At 45.6% G+C, this 23,022-nt stretch overlaps 1 protein-coding gene across 3 annotated transcripts; it reads left to right on the plus strand.

The window, feature by feature from the left end:
* Positions 1-3,530: 3,530 nt before the first annotated feature.
* CCDC25 (coiled-coil domain containing 25) lies at positions 3,531-22,815 on the plus strand. 3 transcript variants are annotated; one of them, XM_050948936.1, is made up of 9 exons: positions 3,531-3,675; positions 8,116-8,163; positions 9,081-9,120; positions 12,534-12,585; positions 14,479-14,554; positions 15,299-15,402; positions 18,374-18,576; positions 19,842-19,887; positions 20,036-21,921. In XM_050948936.1, exons 1-9 carry the CDS (start codon positions 3,651-3,653, stop codon positions 20,201-20,203), a joined length of 762 nt encoding a protein of 253 aa, XP_050804893.1. In that variant the 5' UTR covers positions 3,531-3,650; the 3' UTR covers positions 20,204-21,921. The 3 variants fall into 3 exon arrangements, with proteins under 3 accessions (XP_050804893.1, XP_050804894.1, XP_050804895.1); XM_050948938.1 differs by having other exon boundaries at positions 3,533-3,675; positions 21,837-22,815; XM_050948937.1 differs by lacking the exon at positions 8,116-8,163.
* The last annotated feature ends 207 nt before the right edge of the window (positions 22,816-23,022 follow it).

Genomic DNA, 23,022 nt, shown 5'->3' on the forward strand with positions numbered 1-23,022 from the left:
TAGGGTGACCGGATGTCCCGATTTTATAGGGACAGTCCTGATATTTGGGGCTTTTTTTTATATGGGCTTCTATTACCCCTCGCCATACCCCCCTCTTCACCCCCTGTTCCAATTTTTCACATTTGCTGTCTGGTCACCCTATTTGGTGCTGTAATTCATACTATTAACCTAAAGATGAAATTCCAGTCTCCTGAGCCATCCAGCCCCAGGAGCTCCAAAATCTGTTAGCAGTTACAAATTTCTTTCTTAAAAAACTTTGCAGACTGTTGGCTTTCAAACATGTCCTTAACTATTACTAAACTTTTGTTCATTAGATTGCTTTGCTTATTAGTGTTTGAGTATTTATATGGTCCCACCCTTTGCTCAGAAATTAACAAAATGGGAGATGAATGGTGGTAATTTCCAAAATGAAAAGTAAAATCCATCAGTCCTAAACAAAATTAGGAGCTAATGTTGCTATATGGGGCAGGAAGTGATTGCTACATTGTCAAGAGGAAAGACAGGTAAAGATTGTTGTTTGTAGAGTTGCTGTAGCCCAGGATATGAGAGAGACAAGGTAGGTGAGGTAATATCTCATATTAGACCAACTTCTATTGGTGAGAGCTTGAAAGCTTGTCTCTCTCACCAGCAGAAGTTGCTCCAATAAAAGATATTACCTTGTCCCTTAGAATATGTATTAACTACTTAATGCTAAACAATTTGCTCCATCTTGTATTTATCTGTAACACCATTTCCCAGACCTGAAGAAGAGAAGAGCTCTGTGCAGCTAAAAAGCTTGTCTCTTTCACCAAAAGACATTGGTCCAATAAAAGATAGTACCTCACATACCTTGTCTCTGAGGCATAGATGGTGTTAGACTGAGATTTGTACAGGGCTGAAGAATGAAATGTAATTATGCTATTTTTAAAAAACCTAATTCTAACAGGCCCCATCTACATGCGACAACTTTATTTAGTAGATGTGTAGCCTGGGAGCAACTGTACTATGTTACTGTCTATTACACTGAGATATACACAGGGTTAAGCATTTTAATACAGTCAGCTAGCCCTGCTCTCTGCCATGTATGTAAAACTGTATCTTGCTTTATATGCTCATTTTATTCCACTGGAAAATCTCTGGGGCAGGGCATTCCCTGAGATCTACCATGATACAGAGTAAGGCCCAGCAGAAGTAAAAAGGGAATTATAATAGTAAAATTCCACACTGCAAAGGGCTAAGTAGAAATCTTGCATATAATTTCATTGAGCTCTGTGCTAGCAGGACAGAACCAAAACCAACTAGTGACATTCCCTTGCTCCCAAAAGGACTATGACAGCCTTCAGCCTGAAGCACCCCACGCGGGGTAGTCCCATCTTGTCTTCCTCAGCCAAGGAATGTACCCAAGATGTAGGTAGCGTCTGATAAGAATGAAAATTAGAGTTTTTATACACTTCATCTTACTAAGTATACAAGAGCCCCCACAAGGTGAGGACCAAGCATGCCTGGTTCAGTAACTCCAGATGTGTCAGGCCCATCATCTCCAATTAATTAACAGTGACTTGTGCTCTTTTTTTTTTTTTTTGCTAAACAATTGCTTTCACTGTTACCTCATTCTCCCAACCCATGTCCATCTTCTTTGTCTAGTTTTTCCACCTGTTTCTCTCTGTGCCAGGCACTGTCTCTTTTACACCACTTGATCTTTCAGATCGAGAATTATGACAGGTAGGGTTCATTCTGCGGTACATTATCCTCTCTAGTGTTGCTACACTATTGTCATCATGTGTCAAGAACTACATTAGAATGCCATCACTTGATGGCTCATAACTCGAATGGTCTCTCTCCTTTATTCTTCTTCAGTTTATTAAGGAGCTGACTGAGGAGATATCTGAGTCATTAGTGATTATATTTTAAAAGTCATGGAAGATGGGAGAGATTCCAGAAGACTGGGAAAGGGAAAATACAGTACCAATATATAAAGAGAGAAATAAGGACAACCCAGGGAATTACAGAGCAGTCTGCTTAACTTCTCTACCCAGAAAGATAATGAGGCAAATAATTAAGCAATCAATTTGCAAAATCTAGAAAATAATAAGGTGAAAAGGTGATAAGTAACACTCTGCTTGGATTTGTCAAGAACAAATCCTGTCAAACCAACCTGACAGCTTTCTTTGACAGGTAACAAGCCTTGTAGATAGGAGGGAAGCAGTAGACATGGTATAGCTTGATTTTAGTAAAGCTTTTTATACTGTCTCACATGACCTTCTCACAAACAAATTAGGGAAATACAGCCTAGATGGAGCTACTATAAGATGGGTGCAAAACTGATTAGAAAACCATTCCCAGAGAGTAGTTGTCAGTGCTTCAGAGTCGAGCTGGAAGGACATATCCAGTGGGGTCCCACAGGGATCAGTTCTGGGTCTGGTTCTGTTCAATATCTTCATCAATGATTTGGATAATGGCATAGAGAGTACATTTATAAAGTTTGTGGATGATACCAAGCTGGGAGGGGTTGTAAGTGCTTTGGAGGATAGGATTAAAATTCAAAAGGATCTGGACAAACCAGAGAAATGGTCTTAAGTAGATAGGATGAAATTCAATAAGGACAAATGCAAAATACTCCACTTAGGAAGGAACAATCAGTTGCACTCATACAAAATGGGAAATGACTGCCGAGGAAGGAGTACTGCAGAAAGGGGTCTGGTGGTCATAGCAGATCACAAGCTAAATATGAGTCAACAGTGTAAAGCTGTTGCAAAAAAACCCCATAATTCTGGGATGTATTAGCAGGAATGTCATAAGCAAGACACAAGAAGTAATTCTTCCAATCTACGCTGTGCTGATTAAGCCTCAGTTGGAGTATTGTGTCCAGTCCTGGGCGCCATATTTCATTCAAATTGGAGAGAGTCCAGAGAAGAGCAGTGAAAAGGATTAAAGGTCTAGAAAACATGACCTGTGAGGGAAAACTGAAAAAACTGGGTTTGTTTATTCTGGAAAAGAGTAGACTGGGGGGGACTGGCCTCACTGTGCTGCTCAACGTACATGCACATACTAAAACAATAGTCCCTGCCTAAAGGAATTTATACTCTCAACGTTTGCACAGGCATTTCTATAGGCCCATCCCACAAGGGACTAAGTACTCCAGAGAGAGGCACTAAACCCCCCATCTACACTAGAGAAATTTGCGCCAGTGCAACATTAAATGCTCCCAGCAGTGGCCAAGGTGGCACAGGCCCAGAGCTGTAGACCCACCAGCTCTGAGAGCTAACCACAGCCCCATCGCCTACAAGAACCTCCAGGGCCTGCTACCAGCCAACCAACTAACAGCCAGCTTTGCAAAACACCTAAACCCCGCATGCGCATAACCTACTACAACAACAGTTCCCGGGCAGCTCGGTGACAGATCTACGCATGCGCACAGTTCGCCTTCTCTCCCCGACCGCTAACGGCGTTTGAGGGCGGCGCATGAGCACAGGAGGACGCATGGCCTCTGCTTGGCGCACGCGCCGAAAGCACGGTCCCCACTCGGCGGTTGGAGCGAGCATTTCCGTTTCCGGTGCGCGAGTTCCGGAATCCGGCCGGAAGTCGGGGAGCGACGAGTGTCCTAGGGCCGAGAGCGGGCCGTGCCGTGCCGGGCGGGCCGGCCGAGGAGCCGGGACTCAGCCACCGCCGCCATGGTGTTCTACTTCACCTCCAGCGGTGAGCTCCGGCCCCCCATTCCCCGCCTCGGGCCCCCCTCTCAACCCCGCCTCGGGCCCCCCAGCCCCTCCCTCACGCTGGGCCCTCACCTCGGGCCCCCAACCCCGCACCCCAGGGCTCCCTCCTGCCCCCTTCAGGGCCCCCCAGCCCTGCTATTCCCTCAAACCCCTCGGGGCCCCCGCCGCCCCCACCGGAAGTTCGCTCGCCGCCCCCCCCCCCACCGTGTCCAGGCCCCTCGGGGCCCCGGACAGCCCCTGCAGCATCAGCTGGCTGCCTGGTTCCCCGCGAACACTGGGCCTCCTTGCTCGCCGCCTCTTCCACCCTCGGGCCTCAGCTGCTCCTTTCCTGCAAGAACAGTGTGACCCCACCTTTCCGGGGGGAGAGTGTTGCTCTCCCACTGTGCTCTGGAGGCTCCCAGTCTCCCTCCCTAGGGATCATTAATGCTCTTCCCCATCCACCCTCGTACATCACCCAGTCTGTTCAGGCTGCCTGCCCTCCAACCACATAAGCCAGATGAGTTGGTGCCCGTCCTGCCCACGTTTCCCTTCCCAAGGGCCAGCCAGCTCTGGGTTGTTCTCACTGGTGTGTACTTGGACTGCATCCAGTCTGGTATCTCGGTGTCATAACAAAGCAATGGGACTCCCACCCTGACCCCAGAAAGAGAGTTTAACTATCTCCTCCATCCTGCTGTTAGGAAAGCTTTCCAGAGTTTCGCTTTGTATTTCCCTTGGGCTGTGCACCATTGGTCCCATAGCAATACACGAACCTAAGCAGATGCTGTCTCGTCCCTTAAACAATTATCACTGAGGTAGTGTCCAGGTATGAAGGAAGACAGAGCCCCTGCCCCCCAGAGCTTACAGTCTGAGGTCCTGGGTATGTTGAAGGAAACTTCTAAAATGTTGATATTAAAAACACTGGGAAGCTCTAGTACTGATGGGTTCCTGTCATTGTCTTAACTACCATGTCAGGTAGACCTGTTCTTAGCAGGGTTAGATAGTAGCATTTAAAACGGTGACCGCAGCTAAGAGGCCCTTTGCACTAGTGTTCCTGTCATTGCTAGAGCCAGTGGCACTGAATGGATGTTGGTAGTGGCTAGGGTCTTTGAGTCCAATGTACTATGGGCCGGCGGGAAGAGGGATAATACATACAGTGTCTCTACTTATTACTACTTTTTAAACAAATGCTTTCCACAAGCCCATGTACAAAGATTGGGGCGTCATAACAGACCAGGTGAAATCCAAATTTTAGTGTAGTGTGGTGTGGGTGGGTGGGATCATCATGAAGAAAGTACAGTAGAATCTCAAAGTTAGGAACACAAGAGTTACAAACTGACCAGTCAACCACACACCTCATTTGGAACTGGAAGTACACAATCAGGCAGCAGCAAAGACCAAAAAAAAAAAAGTAAATGCAGTACAGAGTTAAACGTAAACTACTAAAAAGGGGAGGGGAGGTTTTCTATTTAAAAAAAAAGTTTGACAAGCTAAAGAAACTGTTTCTGTGCTTGTTTCATTTAAATTAAGATGGTTAAAAGCTGCATTTTTCTTTGGCATAATAAAGTTTCAAAGCTGTATTAAGTCAATATTCAGTAGTAAACTTTTGAAAGAAAACCATAATGTTTTGTTCAGAGTTATGAATAACCTTGATTGCTGAAGTGTTCCTAACTCTGAGGTTCTACTGTATCACAAAAGAGTGCCCTGCTTCTAGACCTAGTCATGTCACCAACCTGTATGTGCTTAACTTTTTTTGAGCTTTGTTGATGGTTTTAACATGCCCTCCAAAAAACTCTACGATCAGTAATGTAAGACCTTCACAGCCTCATCTTGTTCACTCTTCCTCTTTTATTTTTCTCTTGGGATGGAACATCTTAACTATACATCTTTTCTCCAGTCTTCCTCTCTTGGTTTTATCCCACTGACCTTTTAGTGAATGTAACCTTGTTTGTTTCTTGTGATTCTTCTTATTTATGTTCTCTGGACTGGAGAAAAAGCTTTTCATTTCTATCGCGCCTTTCATCCTTTAGAGGATTTCAAAGCACATTACAAATGCAGCAAACTGATACATGAACATCACTTAATCTAACACTCAAATGTAGCCATTTTCTACTGATGTGCAGGCAGCTGCTTGGTGCTGAAAAGTGAGTGCTGGGTTTCCTGGCTTTTTAGGGCACTGAGTACACAAGCCTGAGGTGGGTTCCAGGGCCTTCTTACTAGCAGCTCCTGAGTACTGGCCCTTCTTTGCCGATTAGGTGCTCTTTTGCTGCTTGTTGGTTTGGTGATAGAGCCACAAGATCACTGTCTTTGAAAACACTTTGCAGTTTGAGGAACAATGTCTTACCCTCTCCCTAACCGCTCTAATGCCCACTGTACATAAGTGGAGCTATAGTTCTATCTAGAGCATAGATGCTCAAACTTTGTTGTTGTGCCTCCCTTTGGCGCTTCATATTTCTTGTATGCCTCCTCCTTCCTCACTTCCCCAGGCTCCTTGCTCTGACCCTTTCAGCCCACCGCTCCCTGTTGCAGCCACAGCTTTATCTCTCCCCTGCCCCACCAGACCTCTGCTACACTGCTCCTGCTGACTCCACTCACTGGCTCTAGCTGCTTCCTCCACTGCCTTCTGCCATGAGCCCAGCATGTGGGGCATGTGAAAGCAGGATTTGAACTGAGGTGTGGGACAGTAACACACTGCAGGGACAGGCTTGCCAACCTGTCCCCTTGTGCATTAGCCACTGCTGCCACTGTAGGGTGACCAGACAGCAAGTGTGAAAAATCAGGACAGGGAGGGGGAGGGAGGTAATAGGAGCCTATATAAGAAAAAGACCTCAAAATTGGGACTGTCCCTGTAAAATCAGGACATCTGGTCACCCTATGCCACTGCTTCTACCTGTGGAGAGGCTCTTTCTCCCCTGACTCCTGCTCCTTGGAAAGTGGAAAGGGTGCAGGAATGTTCTACTTCACATCAAGTCCTCCTACCCCCAATAACCTTGTTGTGCCTCCTCAGGAGGCCACACTTCACAATTTGAAAACCTGTGATCTATGGGATTCTAGTGATATCATACTTAAGTCTTAAGTGGGCAGAATTAGAAAGAAAACAATAACCTCTTGCAAGTTATTTAAAATATCGTCCATTGATGTCCCAGTGTATCAAACCATATAAGTTGAAAGGGTTCTGTTGCTAGGACATCTAATCCATTCCTGTAGCATTGTGGCAGGATTGACTTCATTTTCCCGAAACTATCCCAGGTCACTACAAGTTCCCCAAAGGGACTGATTCATAGTATGTGAGATATGGTTGATTTTACCAGTGTTGTATGTGCCATATAGGCAAGTAGCCTTTCTTTCCATGGAGCTACTCCAACTGGTGTGGGATCAGGCCCCATGTTTCTAAAGGAGACTTTTCTCTACACTGCCTCCTCCATGTAGCTTCTCACCATGCTGACTTCCGTTCTCTGTTTTTCAGAGACCAGGTAACCGTTGCATGAATCTCCTGTCTTGGTGGTTCAACAGATTTCTCCAGTTCCTGTATCTTCTTTGTAGCTATCTAATACAAATCTGGACTCGGTTTTATATTTACACTGAGACATGGATACGTTTTTATTTCCATCAATATAAACTAGAAGTTTAGTCCCTGTTTACTGTAATTTCTGAGTTTGTAAGCAGCTGATAATTTGACTGCCTCCAAGTACTGTTTATGTCCACACAGTATGGTTTTCACTCAGTAATCATGGAAACTAACCATGTGTCACCATGGCCAGTGACCTAGGCTAGCACATAACTTTCTTTTTCCTACTGAGGTTGTGACTTTGTGTTGCCATGTATAAGGAACCACCTGTCTGTATAACGTCGTTAGGCAGTGGTTCTTCCTCTCAATTTTCTCTACAGTTGTATATCCCAAAGTATATTACCCCTCTTGTTCCCCTGCCTGTCTTCAAGTGCGCTGTCTCTTGCGAAGGGAGTTATGAGAGAGCTGCCCAGTTTTTCCCGGAATGGCATGATACGGATCTCTAGGCAGAGTGGTGGGTGTGGACACACACGAAGAGAGAGGAGTTAGCTAGGATGCTTCAAGAACTTAGGTGACTTGTTGAAGGCCACAAAGGGAGCCGGCATCAGAGCTGCGAATAGAGCTTGGGAATTTTTGACTCCTAGTCCTATGCTGGGCTGACGCAACTGCACCCTGCTTTAATTGTATAAAGCCAAAGTGAGCCTGGACCTTATGAAGTGTCTTGCCCCGAGGACTGTCAAACTGCTGACTAGTCTTCCAAGGGAACTGGTGGAAACTTGGCTGTTGGTTCTCTATGACTTTTTAAGGTGACACAATCTTGCCCTGGCCAGAGAATGGGGTTGATTAGGTGTTCAGAGACATAGATAGTGTGTTTGTCAGTACCTCTGCACAGTTTTGTCTGAAACTCTTCTTGATGTGTGTCCTCTTTCTATCCCTCAGTTGTTCCCGCCGTTTACAGCATTTACATGGGAAAAGATAAATATGAAAGTAAGTACATGAAAATACTTGGGCAAGGCTTGAGAGGTTGGGATTTCCTTTTTTTTCTCCTTTTTTAACCTTGTTTTTTAATTTTCCTCTTTGATTTTACTGCATTGTTTGAAGGCAGATTTTTCCTGATAGCATAATTTGCAAAGCAGCCATACTCTAACTCCTTATGTAGTCTATAGCATTACTTTATTCCATTGGCGGGGGTTGGTGAGAGGGGAAGCTGTCCAGGGACTTAATCTGAAGTCAGTGGGCACTCTGGGCTTTTTGTCAGGCTATCAAATGGTCAAGGAAACAATGGTAGAAGCCTAGCATGGTTTGGCAGCACTTTATTTAGTTGGTTTAATTGTTCCCCGCATAATTGGTCAGTTTTTCCCATCTTGAGTTACTATTCTTCAACTAAAATAGGTTTTCTGTTGCTGTGTCCTCTTCCAGCAAGCCAGGGTACAGTCTTGCTTTATTTCATGTCACTGCTTGCCATTCAGTACTTGAGGCAAAACCAAAATTAGCACTTCAATTGGAGAGAGTTGGTGCTTTTATCTTGGGAATTGCCCTCTTGAAAATCTCCTACATTGGATATTTATGCAAAGATCAGTGTCTCCCAGTTTAAAAAACAAAAACCACAACCTGAGACTGGAGTGGAGGAAAAGGGATAGAAATTAGAAATGTTCAGAGTCCTGGCCTTAGCACCTTTGTGCTTGCCAAGAGCACTGTGTTTTTCAGGCCCTATTTGGGGTTCCATCACTCTCACTCTCCAGGTGCCATACTGTGATGCAAACCCTCTTGATATTAACCAGTGGTGTGTCAAAATGAGTTCAAACAATCATTTCCCCTCGTTGCCTGTTTCGCAGTGAGCAGTTTGGTTGGCTGCTGGGGGAAGTATCCTTCTTTGCTCAGTATGCTTTTTTTCATGCCTGCAGATGAAGACCTGATAAAATATGGCTGGCCTGAAGATATTTGGTAGGTACTGAAAAGAGCCGTGTAAATCCTTTATGCTTGTGAAATGAAATGCCCTTCATAGTGAACTTCGGTGGGGGGCAGTGTTGGTTCCCTGGCTACTATAGGTGCTATTCAGAATATTAACTAGTTTAAACACAGTCATGGAGGGCTGTAGAATAGCTCCTAGAGGTCCCCACTGAGGTTGGAGCCACACTGTGCTAGGTACTTTCTCACACACATAGTAAGAGCTGGTTCCTGCCCTCGAAGAGTTTATAATGTAATATGGCTTGTGTGCACGTCGTCATCGTCATCAATAATATATGGAGATACACATATCTCTTAGAGCTGGAAGGACCCTGAAAGGTCATTGGTCAAGCCCCCTGCCTTCACTAGCAGGACCAAGTACTGATTTTGCACCAGATCCCTAAGTGGTCCCCTCAAGGATTGAGCTCACAGCACTGAGTTTAGCAGGCCAATGCTCAAACCACTGAGCTGTCCCTCTCCCCACCATGGAATAGGTGTGCCCACACATGGAGTTATTCAGGAATAGCTGTTCTTTAATAACTGTGTAGGCGAACTTTAAACGGACAAGGTAAAGGGTGATAGGTAGGGCCCTACCAAATTCACGATCCATTTTAGTTAATTTCACAGTCATAGGATTTAAAAAATCATAAATTTCATAATTTCAGCTATTTAAATCTGAAATTCACAGTGTTGTAATGGTAGAGGGGTCCTGACTCAAAAAGGAGTTGTGTGGGCGGGGTCACAAGGTTATTGTGGGGGGGTTGCAGTACTGCTCTTCTTACTTCTGCCTTCAGAGCAGGGCAGCCAGAGAGCGGCAGCTGCTGGCTGGGATCTGAGCTCTGAAAGCAGAGCCTCCGCCAGTGGTAGCACAGACGTAAGGATGGCATGGCATGGCATGGTCACACCTACTTCTGTGCAGCTGCTGCAGAGCTGGGTCCTCAGTCAGCAGCCACAACTCTCTAGCCGCCCAGCTCTGAAGGCAGCAGCACCAAAGGGTGGCATAGGATTGTATTGTCACACTTATTCTGCGCTGCTGCTGGCGGGGCACTGCCTTCAAAGCTAGGGGCCCGGCCAACAGCCGCCGCTCTCCGGTTGCCCAGTTCTGAAGTCACCGCAGAAGTAAGGGTGGCAATAACATGATGACCTCCCCCTCCAAAAAAAAAAAAACCTTGTGACCTCCCTGCAACTCCCTTTTGAGTTATGACTCCAATTTGAGAAACGCTGGTCTCACCCATGAAATCTATTCAATATAGATAAAAGCACACACAATACCAGATTTCATGGTTCGTGATGCATTTTTCATGGCTGTGAATTTGGTAGGGCCCTAGTGATAGCAGAGACAGGCACAGAGGTGAAATAACGTGTCCCAAGTCACATGACAGATCAGGGACAGTGATGAGAATAGAACCGAGGTGGTCTGACCCCCAGATCAGTATCCTCTCCACAGGAGCATGCTGGTTCTCCAGCCCAATCCCTTTGTCTGCTTTCTTCTTGTACATGTATATGCACAGTGTCACTGTCATGTCTACTGTATTCACATGCTGCCTGGCAGAGTGAAATATTCCCTGTCCTCCTGTCTTAGCTCTTGCCTTCGTTCTGGCTCCATGAGTTGAGCTTGAATAACTCTCAGAATTGTGAGAGGCAAGAGCTGTGCGTAACATAAGCAGACCTGACTGGTCTCGTGTGCAGGGGTGGCTACGGGCACTGCTCTTTACCACACATGTTGACGTAGTCTTGAGCCCCCTACGTAGAACAGGAAATAATCAGCGAGGGGCAGTTAGGACAACTCACTGTTATAAAATCATGACTAGTATAGAGAAAGTAAATAAGGAAATGTTACTTACTCCTTCTGATAATACAAGAACAAGGGGCCACCAAATGAAATTAATAGGTAGCAGGTTTAAAACAAACACAAAGTATTTTTTCACACACAACACTGTCAGCCTCTGGAACTCCTTGCATCTGACGAAGTGGGTATTCACCCACGAAAGCTCATGCTCCAAAACGTCTGTAAGTCTATAAGGTGCCACAGGATTCTTTGCTGCTTTTACAGATCCAGACTAGCACGGCTACCCCTCTGATACTTGCCAGAGGGTGTTGTGAAGACTGATACTATAACGGGGCTGAAAAGGGAGCTAGATAAATTCATGGAGAATAGGTCCATCAATGGCTATTAGCCAGGATGGGCAGGGATGGTGTCCCTAGCCTCGGTTTGCCAGAAGCTGATGGATCACTTGATGATAATGTGTCTGTTCATTCCCTTTGGGGCACCTGCCATTGGCCACTGTTGGCAGACAGGATACTGGGCTTGATGGACCTTTAGTTTGACCATGTATGGCCGTTCTTATGTTCAAATATACCATTGATTACTGTGTGTGGTAATCCTTAACAAATTTTCTACATTGGCAGTGGCCAAATTTGCTTGAGGCCTTGTAAAGCTGTTAGATGATATATGAAATGGGCCAGTTGTCTCCATAGACAAGCTTCCACATACAAACCTCATCATCTTAATTGATACTTGCTGCCCTGTTAGCCATTTCAGCTGAGAGGCTAATTAATTGAGTGGGCCATATAGACAATCCTCCCTTCTCATTCCTAGAGATGGCCTTTTGGGGGATGGATTGAGGCATATTGGTGGAGCTAGTGTGTAAGAAGGATGCACTGCCTCTGCTTTTCTTGCACCTGCTCTAAAAGTGGAGGATGTAAGACTCTAGGAGCATGTATACCCTGCCGTAAAACGCCCGCGGCTGGCCTGTGTCAGCTGTCTTGGGCTTGCGGGGCTTGGACTGCAGGGCTGTAAAATTGCCATATAGATATCGCAGGGCTCCAGAACCTAGGTTCCTGCCCGAGCCTGGGCATCTCCACTGAAATTTTATAACCCTAGAGCCCAAGTCAACTGACATGGGCCAGCTGTGAATGTCTTATTGCAACGTAGGCATAGCCTATGATGGAAAACCCTTGGGTCTTGTTAGCATAACTGTCACTTTTAATAATACTTTGCTATAGTGCTATATTAATTTGTTTCTCTCACATAATTAGTTAACTGATGTAGTTAGAAAGGGTAGAGATCTTTGCCATTTCCATAGGAATCACTAGAGGGAGCAAATAGCAATATCTTATCATAAGATCTGTCTGTTAATGTTTGAGTATATTATGTTTCAGAGAAAATACAAGGTTTTTAAGTAACTGTTTCCTTTAGCTTTTCAATTTCTTCCTCTTAAAGATGGGTGAATATTTGCTCAAAGATTGAAACACCTGATAAGCTGTAACAATTCTGTTGCATGCTGTCAAATATGCATGTTCAGAATTTATTTTAATGCTTTTACCCATGGTCTGTTATGACAAACTGTATTGTGGCATTTATTTCAGAGCAAGTGATCCTCTGCTAAATGTGCCTTTGTATTCTGTAGGTTTCATGTGGACAAGCTCTCGTCTGCACACGTGTACCTCCGACTGCACAAGGTAATCTCGGAATCCTGGTGCAGTTAAACAAGTATGTACTGGTATAACAGTAACCGGCAAAGGATTTCTTAAAAATTGGGTTTGTATCCTCAGATTTCCAGAAAATATTTTTTCAGGAGTTGGTTTTCTGTGCTTATTTTGAACCCTAGAACTTTCAGAAATGTTAAGTCTAGTTCTCCCGGGTTTAGGAGGATTTGTTACCTCCAATATTTATTGAGATTCTACACCTAAATGTGGGAGAATTTGTGTTCTGATGGTGCACATAATATGCTAGGCCAGGGGTCGGCAACCTTTCAGAAGTGGTGTGCCAGGTCTTCATTTATTCACTCTAATTTAAGGTTTCACCTGCCAATAATACATTTTAACGTTTTTAGAAGGTCTCTTTCTATAAGTCTATAATATAGAACTAAACTGTTGTATATAAAGTAAATAAGGTTTTTAAAATGTTTAAGAAGCGTCATTTAAAAATAAATTAAAATGCAGAGCCCCCCGGACCGGTGGCCAGGACCCGGGCAGTGTGAGTGCCACTGAAACGCTGCCTTTGGCATGCGTGCCATAGGTTGCCTAACCCTGTGCTAGGCATTATCCAGACAGAGAGGAAGTCATGGTACCTGCCCTGAAGATCTTACAATCTGAGGCTCCCATTCCACTATGAGCTCTGGATGCATAGACCCACCTGCTCGCACACGGTGCCCCTGATGTTAATGGGGGTCTACAAGGGTGCGGGTGTGTAGTGGAACTTGGGCATATGTTAGTATGCAACCTAGGAAGGGCAGGGGAGAGGGTGCAACCAAAATATAGGACAAAACTTGAAGTCTCATCATCTGATACAGCACCTGACCAATGTTCCATCTAATTTTTTCCATCCGTGTGCGGAATGAACTTTATTATGTGCACCAATATCGAGGTGATGTGTGGATGTGTGCCGCCGGTAGAAACAAAAAAACCGAGCTATAATATATATATTTTTAAGAAGTTATCATAGGGATAATTACTCCAGCCAGGACAGGTTTGGCGTTTTAGAACTCACTATGCAAAGAATTAAATTTAAGCATAAGAGAGAAATAAAACCACAAATAACAGCACTTTAAAAGAATAAAATTATCGAGAATATATGTGCATTGTAGGAAGTTCCAAGAAGTAACAACAACAGAAGTATGTGCTGGGAGGTGAGTGTGAAAGTGTGTGTGTGTGTCTCTCAGAGACCTGTGCGTGTGCTGGATGCTGGGGAACTCTGAGACACCGTGTGCTGTCTCTTTTAGGCACTCTCCAGAAAGCGTCATGTTCAGACTGCAGCAGCTCTCCTGCTCCTGAGCTCTGTCCCCTGCTCTTCAGAGATGGGGTACATGGGCAGGTGGTGGAGCGGGGGACACCCTGACATCAGTCCCCCCTTCTCCCCTGGCCGCACAGCACACAGGAGTGTCCCAGGAACAGCTGGCCAGGGGCTCCAAGGCAGAGGGCAGGAGCAATCTGGCTGCAGAGCAGCAGGGGAAGGGGACCTGAACACACATCCCCTGATGTGTGCGGTATTTGATTCACTCTGGGCAACCATGCAGCTTTGAGGAAACACAGCTCCTGGCTCTGCCATAGTTCTGTGAGACATAGGACTAATCATTCTATCTCTACCTCGTTCCCTTTTCAGTAAGAGGGGCTAATACCTCTGAGGGGTATAGAGGAAAAGCCGTTTGTAAAGTGGTTTGAAATCCTTGACTGGTAGGTGCTATAGAAGTGTAAAGCATTATAAGCTGTGTTTGTAATGCAGGGGCTCATACCTGTGTTTGTATACACGGTCCAAGTGCACTGCTGGTGTGGTGTTTATCCTGTGTTCATAACTCCCATATTGTCCCCTCAAATAGCACAGTAAACCACTCATATTTCCTTGGTCTGCTTTAGGGGCAGACAGTGGATGATATTCCCAAAGAAGTTTTGATAGACTGCGCCCATCTAGTGAAGGCCAATAGCATTCAAGGTAACATTTGCTATTGAATTTGGTGAGTCTCCTAAGGACATTAAGGGACTGTGTACAAGGGGTGTGTGTGTGAGGGGGTGTCTATTCATAGAATCATAGAATACCAGGGTTGGAAGGGACCTCAGGAGGTATCTAGTCCAACCCCCTGCTCAAAGCAGGACCAGTCCCCAGCTAAATCATCCCAGCCAGGGCTTTCCATCCCAAATTACTGAAATTTCTCGTTTTTGACATCAGAAGAATGTTACGTGTAAGTACACTTCATAGCTTGCCGTTTTCATGGGAAACGGGATGTCACTTGCAACAGCTGGTGGTGCTGCTGCTGCTATTTTCATACTAAAACTTTAATCCCCTGATTCCTGACAGTGCCTCTAAATCACTGTATGAGCCAAAAGGGTTCTTGGCGTTTTCCCTCTAATGCCAACTTGAGGTCCTCTTTGTAGCAGGCAGCCTTGTGGCAAAGCCAGACTCTAGCTAGAGTTCGTTATACTGCTTTGGCTCTTGCTGCCACAAAACGCAATATCGGAGTGTCCTTCTGTTCCATTGCAATGCCGTTACTTTAGAGAGGAGGAAGAGGACAGATCCTTACAAGTATTGCTACCTGGAAGCTATGTAACACAACATGACTCTGGCTGATCATGGAGACAGCTCGTCAGAAGTTTCAGGGTGGGGAGGGAGAATAGAAATGTTTCCTTCTTCTGATCCCTTAATACAAGAACTCTCCTTTCCCCCCTTACTGCTCTGTAGGCTGCAAAATGAACAACATCAATGTGGTGTACACGCCATGGACCAACCTGAAGAAAACGGCTGACATGGACGTGGGACAGATAGGATTTCACAGACAAAAGGATGTAAGTGTTTTCTGTGCAACTGCAAAGAAACCCACCAGCTGACTGCAGTACCTTCCTTCTCCGTAATGCTGCGGCATTGAGAGCTGAGTATACTGTCTCTCACAAAGGGCCCTAAAGAAGGGGAAACTACTGGGGTCCAGGGGCATGGGAAAAATCCCAGCTGTTTTTTGGTGGGCTGGACTAAGTTTCCACTTGGGTGTTGGAATATAATAAAGCAGCGGTTCTCAAACTGTGGGTTGGGACCCCAAAGTGGGTCGGGACCCCATTTTAATGGGGTCGCCAGGGCTGGCTTAGACTTGCTGGGGCCTGGTGTCAAAGCCTGAGCCCCTCCAGCCTAGCTGAAGCCTGAGGGCTTCAGCCCTGGGCAGCAGGGCTCAGGTTAGAAGCCCCCTGCCTGGGGCTGAAGCCACTGGGCTTTGACTTTGGCCTCCTGAGGTGGTGGGGCTGGGGTGGGCTGAAGCTTTGGTCCCCCGTCCTGGGGTCGTATAGTAATTTTTGTTGTCAGAAAGGGGTCGTGGTGCAGTGAAGTTTGACAGCCCCTATAGTAAAGTAAACCACTGCAACACTTGGAAGGCACAAGTTACAAAAGGGATACAGAGCTGAGTAATTAGTTATGGCCACTATAAAATATTGCCAATATACAATATCCAAGGGCAGGACTGGCTCTAGGCACCAGCAAACCAAGCACGTGCATGGGGCGGCACAATTCCAGGGGCGGCATTCCCGGTGGTTTAGGGTTTGTGGGGTTTTTTGCTTCGGCAGTTGCACTCTCTGAGGTGGTTTTTTGTTTTTGTTTTTTTTTGCTTGGGGTGGCAAAAAACCTAGAGCTGGCTCTGTCCAAGTGTCAGATATACTTTCTGCTTGAATTTCCAACTACACTTGGATTATTGTCTTCAGTAAGATTGAAGCCCCTCTGACCTGGTAACAACATAATCACAGCTGGTTTGCTTCTGACTGGTAACATTTTTAATAGGTGACCTCCTTTCATCTGGAAGTGGGAAGTTTTAAAATCAGACTTCATCAGGTCCTCTTTCCTGTAAAATCTGGGTATTTTCATAATTTTAAATTTTGAAAGAGCTTCCAGTCTTAAGGTATGAATCTAGTTGTCACTTTCAAAATTGCTAACAGTCAGACTTGCGTTCAGAAAAGAGTTCTGTCTTTGCACCCAGGTGAGCTCTGTTGTCCCACAAACTTACACAGGATCGTTTTAGGGGTCAAGACAAAGATGCCACATTTATTATTAATCCGTAACTGTTAGCAAATACCTGAATGCTTACACACACACACACACACACACACACACACACACACACACACACACACACACACACACACACACACACACACACACACACACACACACACACACACACACACACACACACACACACACACACACACACACACACACACACACACACACACACACACACACACACACACACACCCCCCAAAATGTTCTGCAGCTGCTGGATAGTTACCAGTCCTGATGGCAGTTTGACTTTGCAGCTTGGGATCGGAGCTCGTGGCAGCTAACTGGCCAGGAAAGCTGAGCACGAGGAGGAGCCGGGTCTCTGTCGGGCGCGCACCGATGCTCCTTGATGTTGATAGCAGAACGTTACCCAAAGTCTCTCATTTTATCCTTCCTTTTTTTATAGGAGTTTAGTTTGGATTCAAAGTTCCTAGGTCTTGCTGTGTCACGCCGCCTCTGGGTTTGCTTGATCACCCGTCAATTGCAGGCGTGACTGTCAGCCTGGGACCTGGCTTTGATCTTCCCTCTGTTGTTCTTTTCTTTTTAGGGTGGATGCTTCTTACTTTGTTTAGGGCTGTTGTCTAGGTCTTCAGCCGTTGGTATTTGAACTTTATCTCATCAGGACAGGCTGGGGCTGGAGGTTGATTCTGTCACCCATGCATACCTCATTCACACATGTAAACTAAACTAATAAGATTACAGCAGGGTTTGCAGAAATGAAGGTTGGAGGAAGCTTTTACAAAATGGAGTGAGTGTTTTAAAATGGAGTTTGAATTACAATATGGAACAGAAGTTACAGTGTAGGCAAGTATAGTGAATAGTGAACAGAAGTTACATTAATAAAGTGAACAATTAAAAACAGTTTCATTTATCAGTTCTACAGCTCCCTGCCAGGAAATCGTAAAGACTGACTTCCCAGAGCACTAGAATCACCTGTAAAGAAGAGTTAGTTTGTCAGGGGAGAGAAGGAAAGATCGTCTCGTGGTAAAGGCCCACGTCTTGGATCTGAGTCCACCTCTGGCTCTTCCACAGATTTCCTGTGTGACTTTGGGGAAGCTATTTAATGTCTTGGGACCCTGATCCAAAGCCCTCTGAAGTCAAATGGACTCGCATGGACTTCAACAGGTTTTGACTCAGGCCGTTGGTGCCTGAATTCTCCAGTCTTGAGAATGGGGATTGTATCTTTCTGGGTGTGTTAAGACTTTTGTCTGTAAACTAGTTGGAGATCCTTGGATGGCAGACTCTGCAGAAGTGCAAAGTGCTTGTTAAAACACAAATCAGTACGGGGAAGCGCAGGGTTGAAGACAATGGTCCACAGAACAGGCACAGCACACTCAGCAGCAACATGAGTTTCCCTTGCCAACATGCTCAGCCCTAGTCCACAGAGACTCACTTCAGGATTGGGTGGATGACCATTCTGCACAATCCAGTCAATCCTGGGCTCCTCTGCTGAAACTATAGCCAAGAAAACCGATTAGTGATAGTTGTGGTAGTGGTTTGTGTTCTTATGCCCATCGGAGATTGTACCTTGTTCCCAGCTCTTTTCACACAGGCCACTGAACAGCACCAGATGGCAATGACTTTCCATCTGTTTCAATGAGATTCAGGAGCCACATGTAAAGGGGAAAATGTTCCCTCACTGTGTGGAAAGTCTCTTTCTCAATGAGATGCACGGTGGAAGCACTTTTGATAAAGATTATAGTTCTTTCCGTCCCTAAGGTGAGAACAGTGACAGTGGAGAAGAAGGTGAATGAGATACTGAACAGGCTAGAGAAGACCAAAGTGGAGCGGTTCCCCGACCTGGCCGCTGAGAAGGAAGCCCGGGACAGAGAGGAGAGGAATGAGAAAAAAGCCCAGATCCAAGAGATGAAACGGAAAGAGAAGGAGGAAATGAAGAAAAAGAAAGAAATGGAAGATCTCAGGTGAGTAACGGCCGTGACTAACTCTAACTGTGAGTATTTCCTATCAGTGGTGGGAGCGAGACTTCGATCAGGCCATGTCATGTGAGGTTCCTGTTGAGGCATTCGTACTCTGTTCTGTCTTAGACTGGCGCAGTCTTAAGAAAGAGTATTTGCTGTACCTGGCAACCCTTTCTTTGCCTTTGTCTTGAGAATTAGATGTAGTCACCCAGTTCACTTAATAGAAACTGGAGTGAGGAATAGTTCGTGGAGCTGGGAATCAGGATTCCTGGGTTCTTTTCCCACCTGTACCACCAGCCTGCAGTATGAACTTGGACAAGTCACTGAACTCTGAAATGGGTATAATTGCCTGCTATATCTGTAAAGCACTGAATTGCTCTGGTAAAAATCAACGCCTGTGTAGTGCTTGTCAAGCTTCAAAGCACTTCACAAATAGTGATTTTAAAAACACAGATGAATCCTAGTGTACGTGAAAGGCATTATGTATTCCTGTAAATGCACCATGAGGAACAGCCTATTGATCTTCTGGTCTGACGGTAGACATGCAGGAAACATTTGTGGCCATGTTGGTCCTTGAGAGAAGAGTAGATAAAGTAGATATGTTAATCCCCTGACTATACCAAACAAACCTGGACGCATAAGCATACTGACCCAGAAGGTATCCCATGACTGCTTTGTACATAGAAAATGTTATAATAAATAGTAAGTAATGTGTGTTTAGATGGTCATGAGGCTGGAATTCAGGGAGCCTAGACCCCATGGCTCCTGTTGGAGCGCTCAGTAATTCAGAGGAGCAATAATTTAGAGCCCCAACACAGAGGCAGCTGAGTCCCAGTTCAATTTCTGAAGGCAAGAGGAAGTGCTGGTGGAGACATTGGATTCCAGCTCACACCATCTCTGAGCTGCTTTGGCCACCCGCAAGCCAGTTTTATAGTAATCCTAAAGCAAAGAGGGTTTTGTAACCTCTTACTGGTTATCTTGCTTGCAGTGTATGTGGACAGAGCTGGGAAAACCCATGCACTGGCTCCTGGTCGATCATAGTCCATCTCTGACTTGTGTTTTTGTGCCAAGGTTTCTGTGCTCCCCACTGTCCATTTAATCTTCAGTTAGGGCCAGAGTATGTTCTTTGGCAGACCAGCTACTGTTGAGATCGGATGTGTTTGAATTCCCTCTGAAGCACAGGAGGGCTAATCTTGTAGGCACTCTGCCCTGTTTCACAGTGTACGTTTAAAAATGCATCTTGCTGCATAATTTCTCTTCCCTTGCAGGAGCTACTCTTCGCTAATGAAGTCTGAGAACATGTCTTCCAACCAGGTATGTTGAGGCTGGCACCTGTGAAGACCTTGCTTCCAGAGGCCTGAATAAGAATCAGAGCAGGGTGACAGGAGACGGATGTGAAAGCAGGTTTCAGCCCAGTAGCTGCATGTGGTGAATTGTTCCATGCGTTCTCTCCCCCTCTCAGTTGGAATTACAGAACAAAAGCCAAGGAGAAGGGACCTGCATGATTACAGGGAAAGGGAGTCTCTTTCCTGTAACGTCCTCTAGGGATGTTAAACAGGCCAAGGAAACATCTGCTCCTTTCTTTCCTCTCCATTCGGTTGCATTCAGAGTTGCTTGTCAGCAGAGGTGAGGCAGTTTTGTGTGGGAAGGATGACAGAGTGCTATGGTGGGACAGCCGCCGAAAGGAGAGAGAATTTGAAGTGAAATTCTGTTTTTCCTTTTGCCTGGTTAGTCCAGTGTCTGGTTTGTCTTGGGGCTGGGGGAATCACCAATCTTTGTAATACTCTGTGACTAAAGGTGTGCGTAGCCCTTAAACCAAGGGTGGCTCGCTTGTCCTGAGGAGTAGGCAATCTAAAGGCCAACTGAAGCCAAGACATGGGACAACAGACCAGGGGACTATAGAGAGGCATCTAAGATTGCTTGAAGAGGTGGATTTGGAGGAGGAGAGAAGGGAGCATCTTGTGTTAGAAGCCACATGTTACGAGAGACAGAGCTGGGAGTCAGAGCAGTGAGACAAGGACTGAGAGAGCAGGACAAGCATAAGGAAAATGAGCGCTGAGAGGGGAGCTGGGTTACATAAGGACCTAAGCTGAGTGAGGAAAGCATCGTTTCCCTGGTGCGTACTAGGGCTCTTGCTTTGTGCCTGGTATCCTTCCTCTGAAAGCAAGTACCCTCCCTCCCTTGCTGTTGCATTGGTGATACCTCTAGGCAAACAAGGAGCTCAGAGTGCCTCACACAAATCTTTATTTAAAATCTGTTCACCCATCACATCCCCAGAGGCTCAGCAGCTGCTTGAGATAGGTTTATGGTTTTCGTGGCTTTGTGGGTTTTTTTTTGGTGACTCTTCTGGCTGGTTTCCGGATCATAGGTGAGCATGCTAGGGGAAAAAGAACTGTGGGGTTTAAGCAGCGGCAGTTCCTGCTATGCATGTGCAGGCTGTGTCTGGTTAGTGACATGCCTTGTGAGGAAATGTCCATGTGTGGGGTCATCACCCCTCTCTGTGTCTAAGACCCACATGTGTTGTCAGATTGATGCCTTTAAGCTGGGGTCAGCTCAAGTTGTGGTCACAAAGGGTCGATACACAGGAGTGCTGGCAAGAGACTGATTTCCACTTCATGGCCCGAGTCACATGATATAGGAAAGGTTACTAAAGTCACCAGTTCAGGGGTTATCAGAGCTTAATCCCCAGTCCTCTGCCTCCCAGGGTTACCTGTGGATGGATGACCTGCAGCACTGGGAACTTGTGGAGCCCATTTCCTGGATGGCTAGCAAGCACTGCAGATTTTATATTTCATCTGTATCCCGTACAGTTGGCTGGCTGGGTCCCAGGCTTTGAGTTGGAGGGGAAAATCTCTCAGTGGGGCATACTTCTTGAATGAGCAGGAGAATACTTATATTCAACATGTGAAATGTTAGCAGCAAAATCCAAAGAACCTAGCTTTGGGATTTGGTAGTTTCAGAACTCCGACCGTGAACCTTTTGAGTAAGCCTGGGCTGATTTTGTGGCCTTTGTATCAAAACCAGAAAAAACTCAGCTATTTCCTTTAAATGATGGGAGAGGCTGCTGACTATACCAGCGGCTTTCAGTCTGGGGATCTGCTGACTGTCTAAGATTTTTAAAGGGGTCTGCACCTCCACTGGACATTTTTTAAGGGTCAGCAAATGAAGGAAGTGTAGTCCAGTGGCTTTCAACTTATCTTGCCAGTGTTCAACTTCCATTTTAAAAAGATATCTCAATAATTCCATTCTTCCCTTCTCCACAGGATGGCAATGATTCGGATGACTTCATGTGAATTGGGCATGCTCTCCTTTCTGAATCGTGAGATGGACTGCCACATCTGAATTTTTCACCCTCAGTAAGATTCCAAAAAACCAAATGCTGACTTCAGTTTCAGACCCTGTTTGAACCTTCACTGGCAATATCGGACCAGATCTGTGCCATGTATCTCCTAAAGACAGTACCTTAACTGTGTGTGTGTGTGTGTGTGTGTGTGTGTGTGTGTGTGAGAAAGTGAAAGAGTGAGTGAGGGGGAGCATACATTCTGGTTCTACAAGAATCTTGATGTATTTATTTTGAGGGAGGGGCTTTTAATGTGAGCTACAGGAGTGTTGTGCTGCCTTAGTGAATTGGCAGGAGACTGATTCAAAAAATGTTGCCATTATTGCAGTGTCTTCCTGGTGTAAATTCAAACCTGAAATCAGAATTGCTGAGCTGAGGACTCTGCTCTCCTCTTGCTGAGTGATTCTTGTTGATGGGACGTATGTGTTCATCAAAGCCAGGGGATCCCTGTAAACGGGGGGAGCCTGAACTTGGCCCAGCCGATGACCACACTGCAAAACTGCCTGGAGCCAGAGAGCTCCACCTCTCTTGTAAATGTAGCAAATTGTAGCTGCCCTCATTTTAATATGGAGCTACCGCCTATGGAGACAAGTCTTGGCCTGCATAGCAGCCAGACCGTTCTGAGTGAGATGGAGCAATGCATGCTGGGGATGTGGTGTCTGAGGCTGTACGTCGGTAGGATAGTCATACATTGTACTGGGCTGCACTCAGGGCTCCGCTCTTCTAAAGGATTAAGTTTGAAAATAAGGAGTTGGGCTTTGAAAATCCTGTAAGCCAACTTGGATCACTTGACTAAGTAACTCGTAATGTGATGTGGATAATAGTACATTCAAAATGATGGTGGTAACTATCGCAACCTGTGTATATATGTTAGAATTAAAATCATACCAGCTGTTAAAGCATGTTGCTGTTAGGGGTCCTGTGTTCAGTGTTGTGTGGACTCGAACCATGGGATTATAGTTGGAGGCACACGAGGGAGGGCTTGTGTGTGAGTAGCTGTGACAAATGCTTCTTCAGCCATTGTTAATGTGGCTGGCGCTCGAGAAGGGTTTAAATGGAACATGAAGGAAAAACAGGAGGAGCAATGAGCTTTCTCTGTGTGAAGCAGT

Source organism: Gopherus flavomarginatus, chromosome 4, assembly GCF_025201925.1.
Source record: "Gopherus flavomarginatus isolate rGopFla2 chromosome 4, rGopFla2.mat.asm, whole genome shotgun sequence".
Taxonomy (NCBI): Eukaryota; Metazoa; Chordata; order Testudines; family Testudinidae; genus Gopherus; species Gopherus flavomarginatus.

Excerpts from the sequence above, each read along its gene's own strand:
- CCDC25 (XM_050948936.1), top strand. The coding sequence starts at position 3,651 with ATGGTGTTCTACTTCACCTCCAGCG. Across the intron at positions 3,676-8,115 it reads GTTCTACTTCACCTCCAGCG|TTGTTCCCGCCGTTTACAGC; the intron begins GTGAGCTCCGGC and ends TCTATCCCTCAG. Across the intron at positions 14,555-15,298 it reads GAAGGCCAATAGCATTCAAG|GCTGCAAAATGAACAACATC; the intron begins GTAACATTTGCT and ends ACTGCTCTGTAG.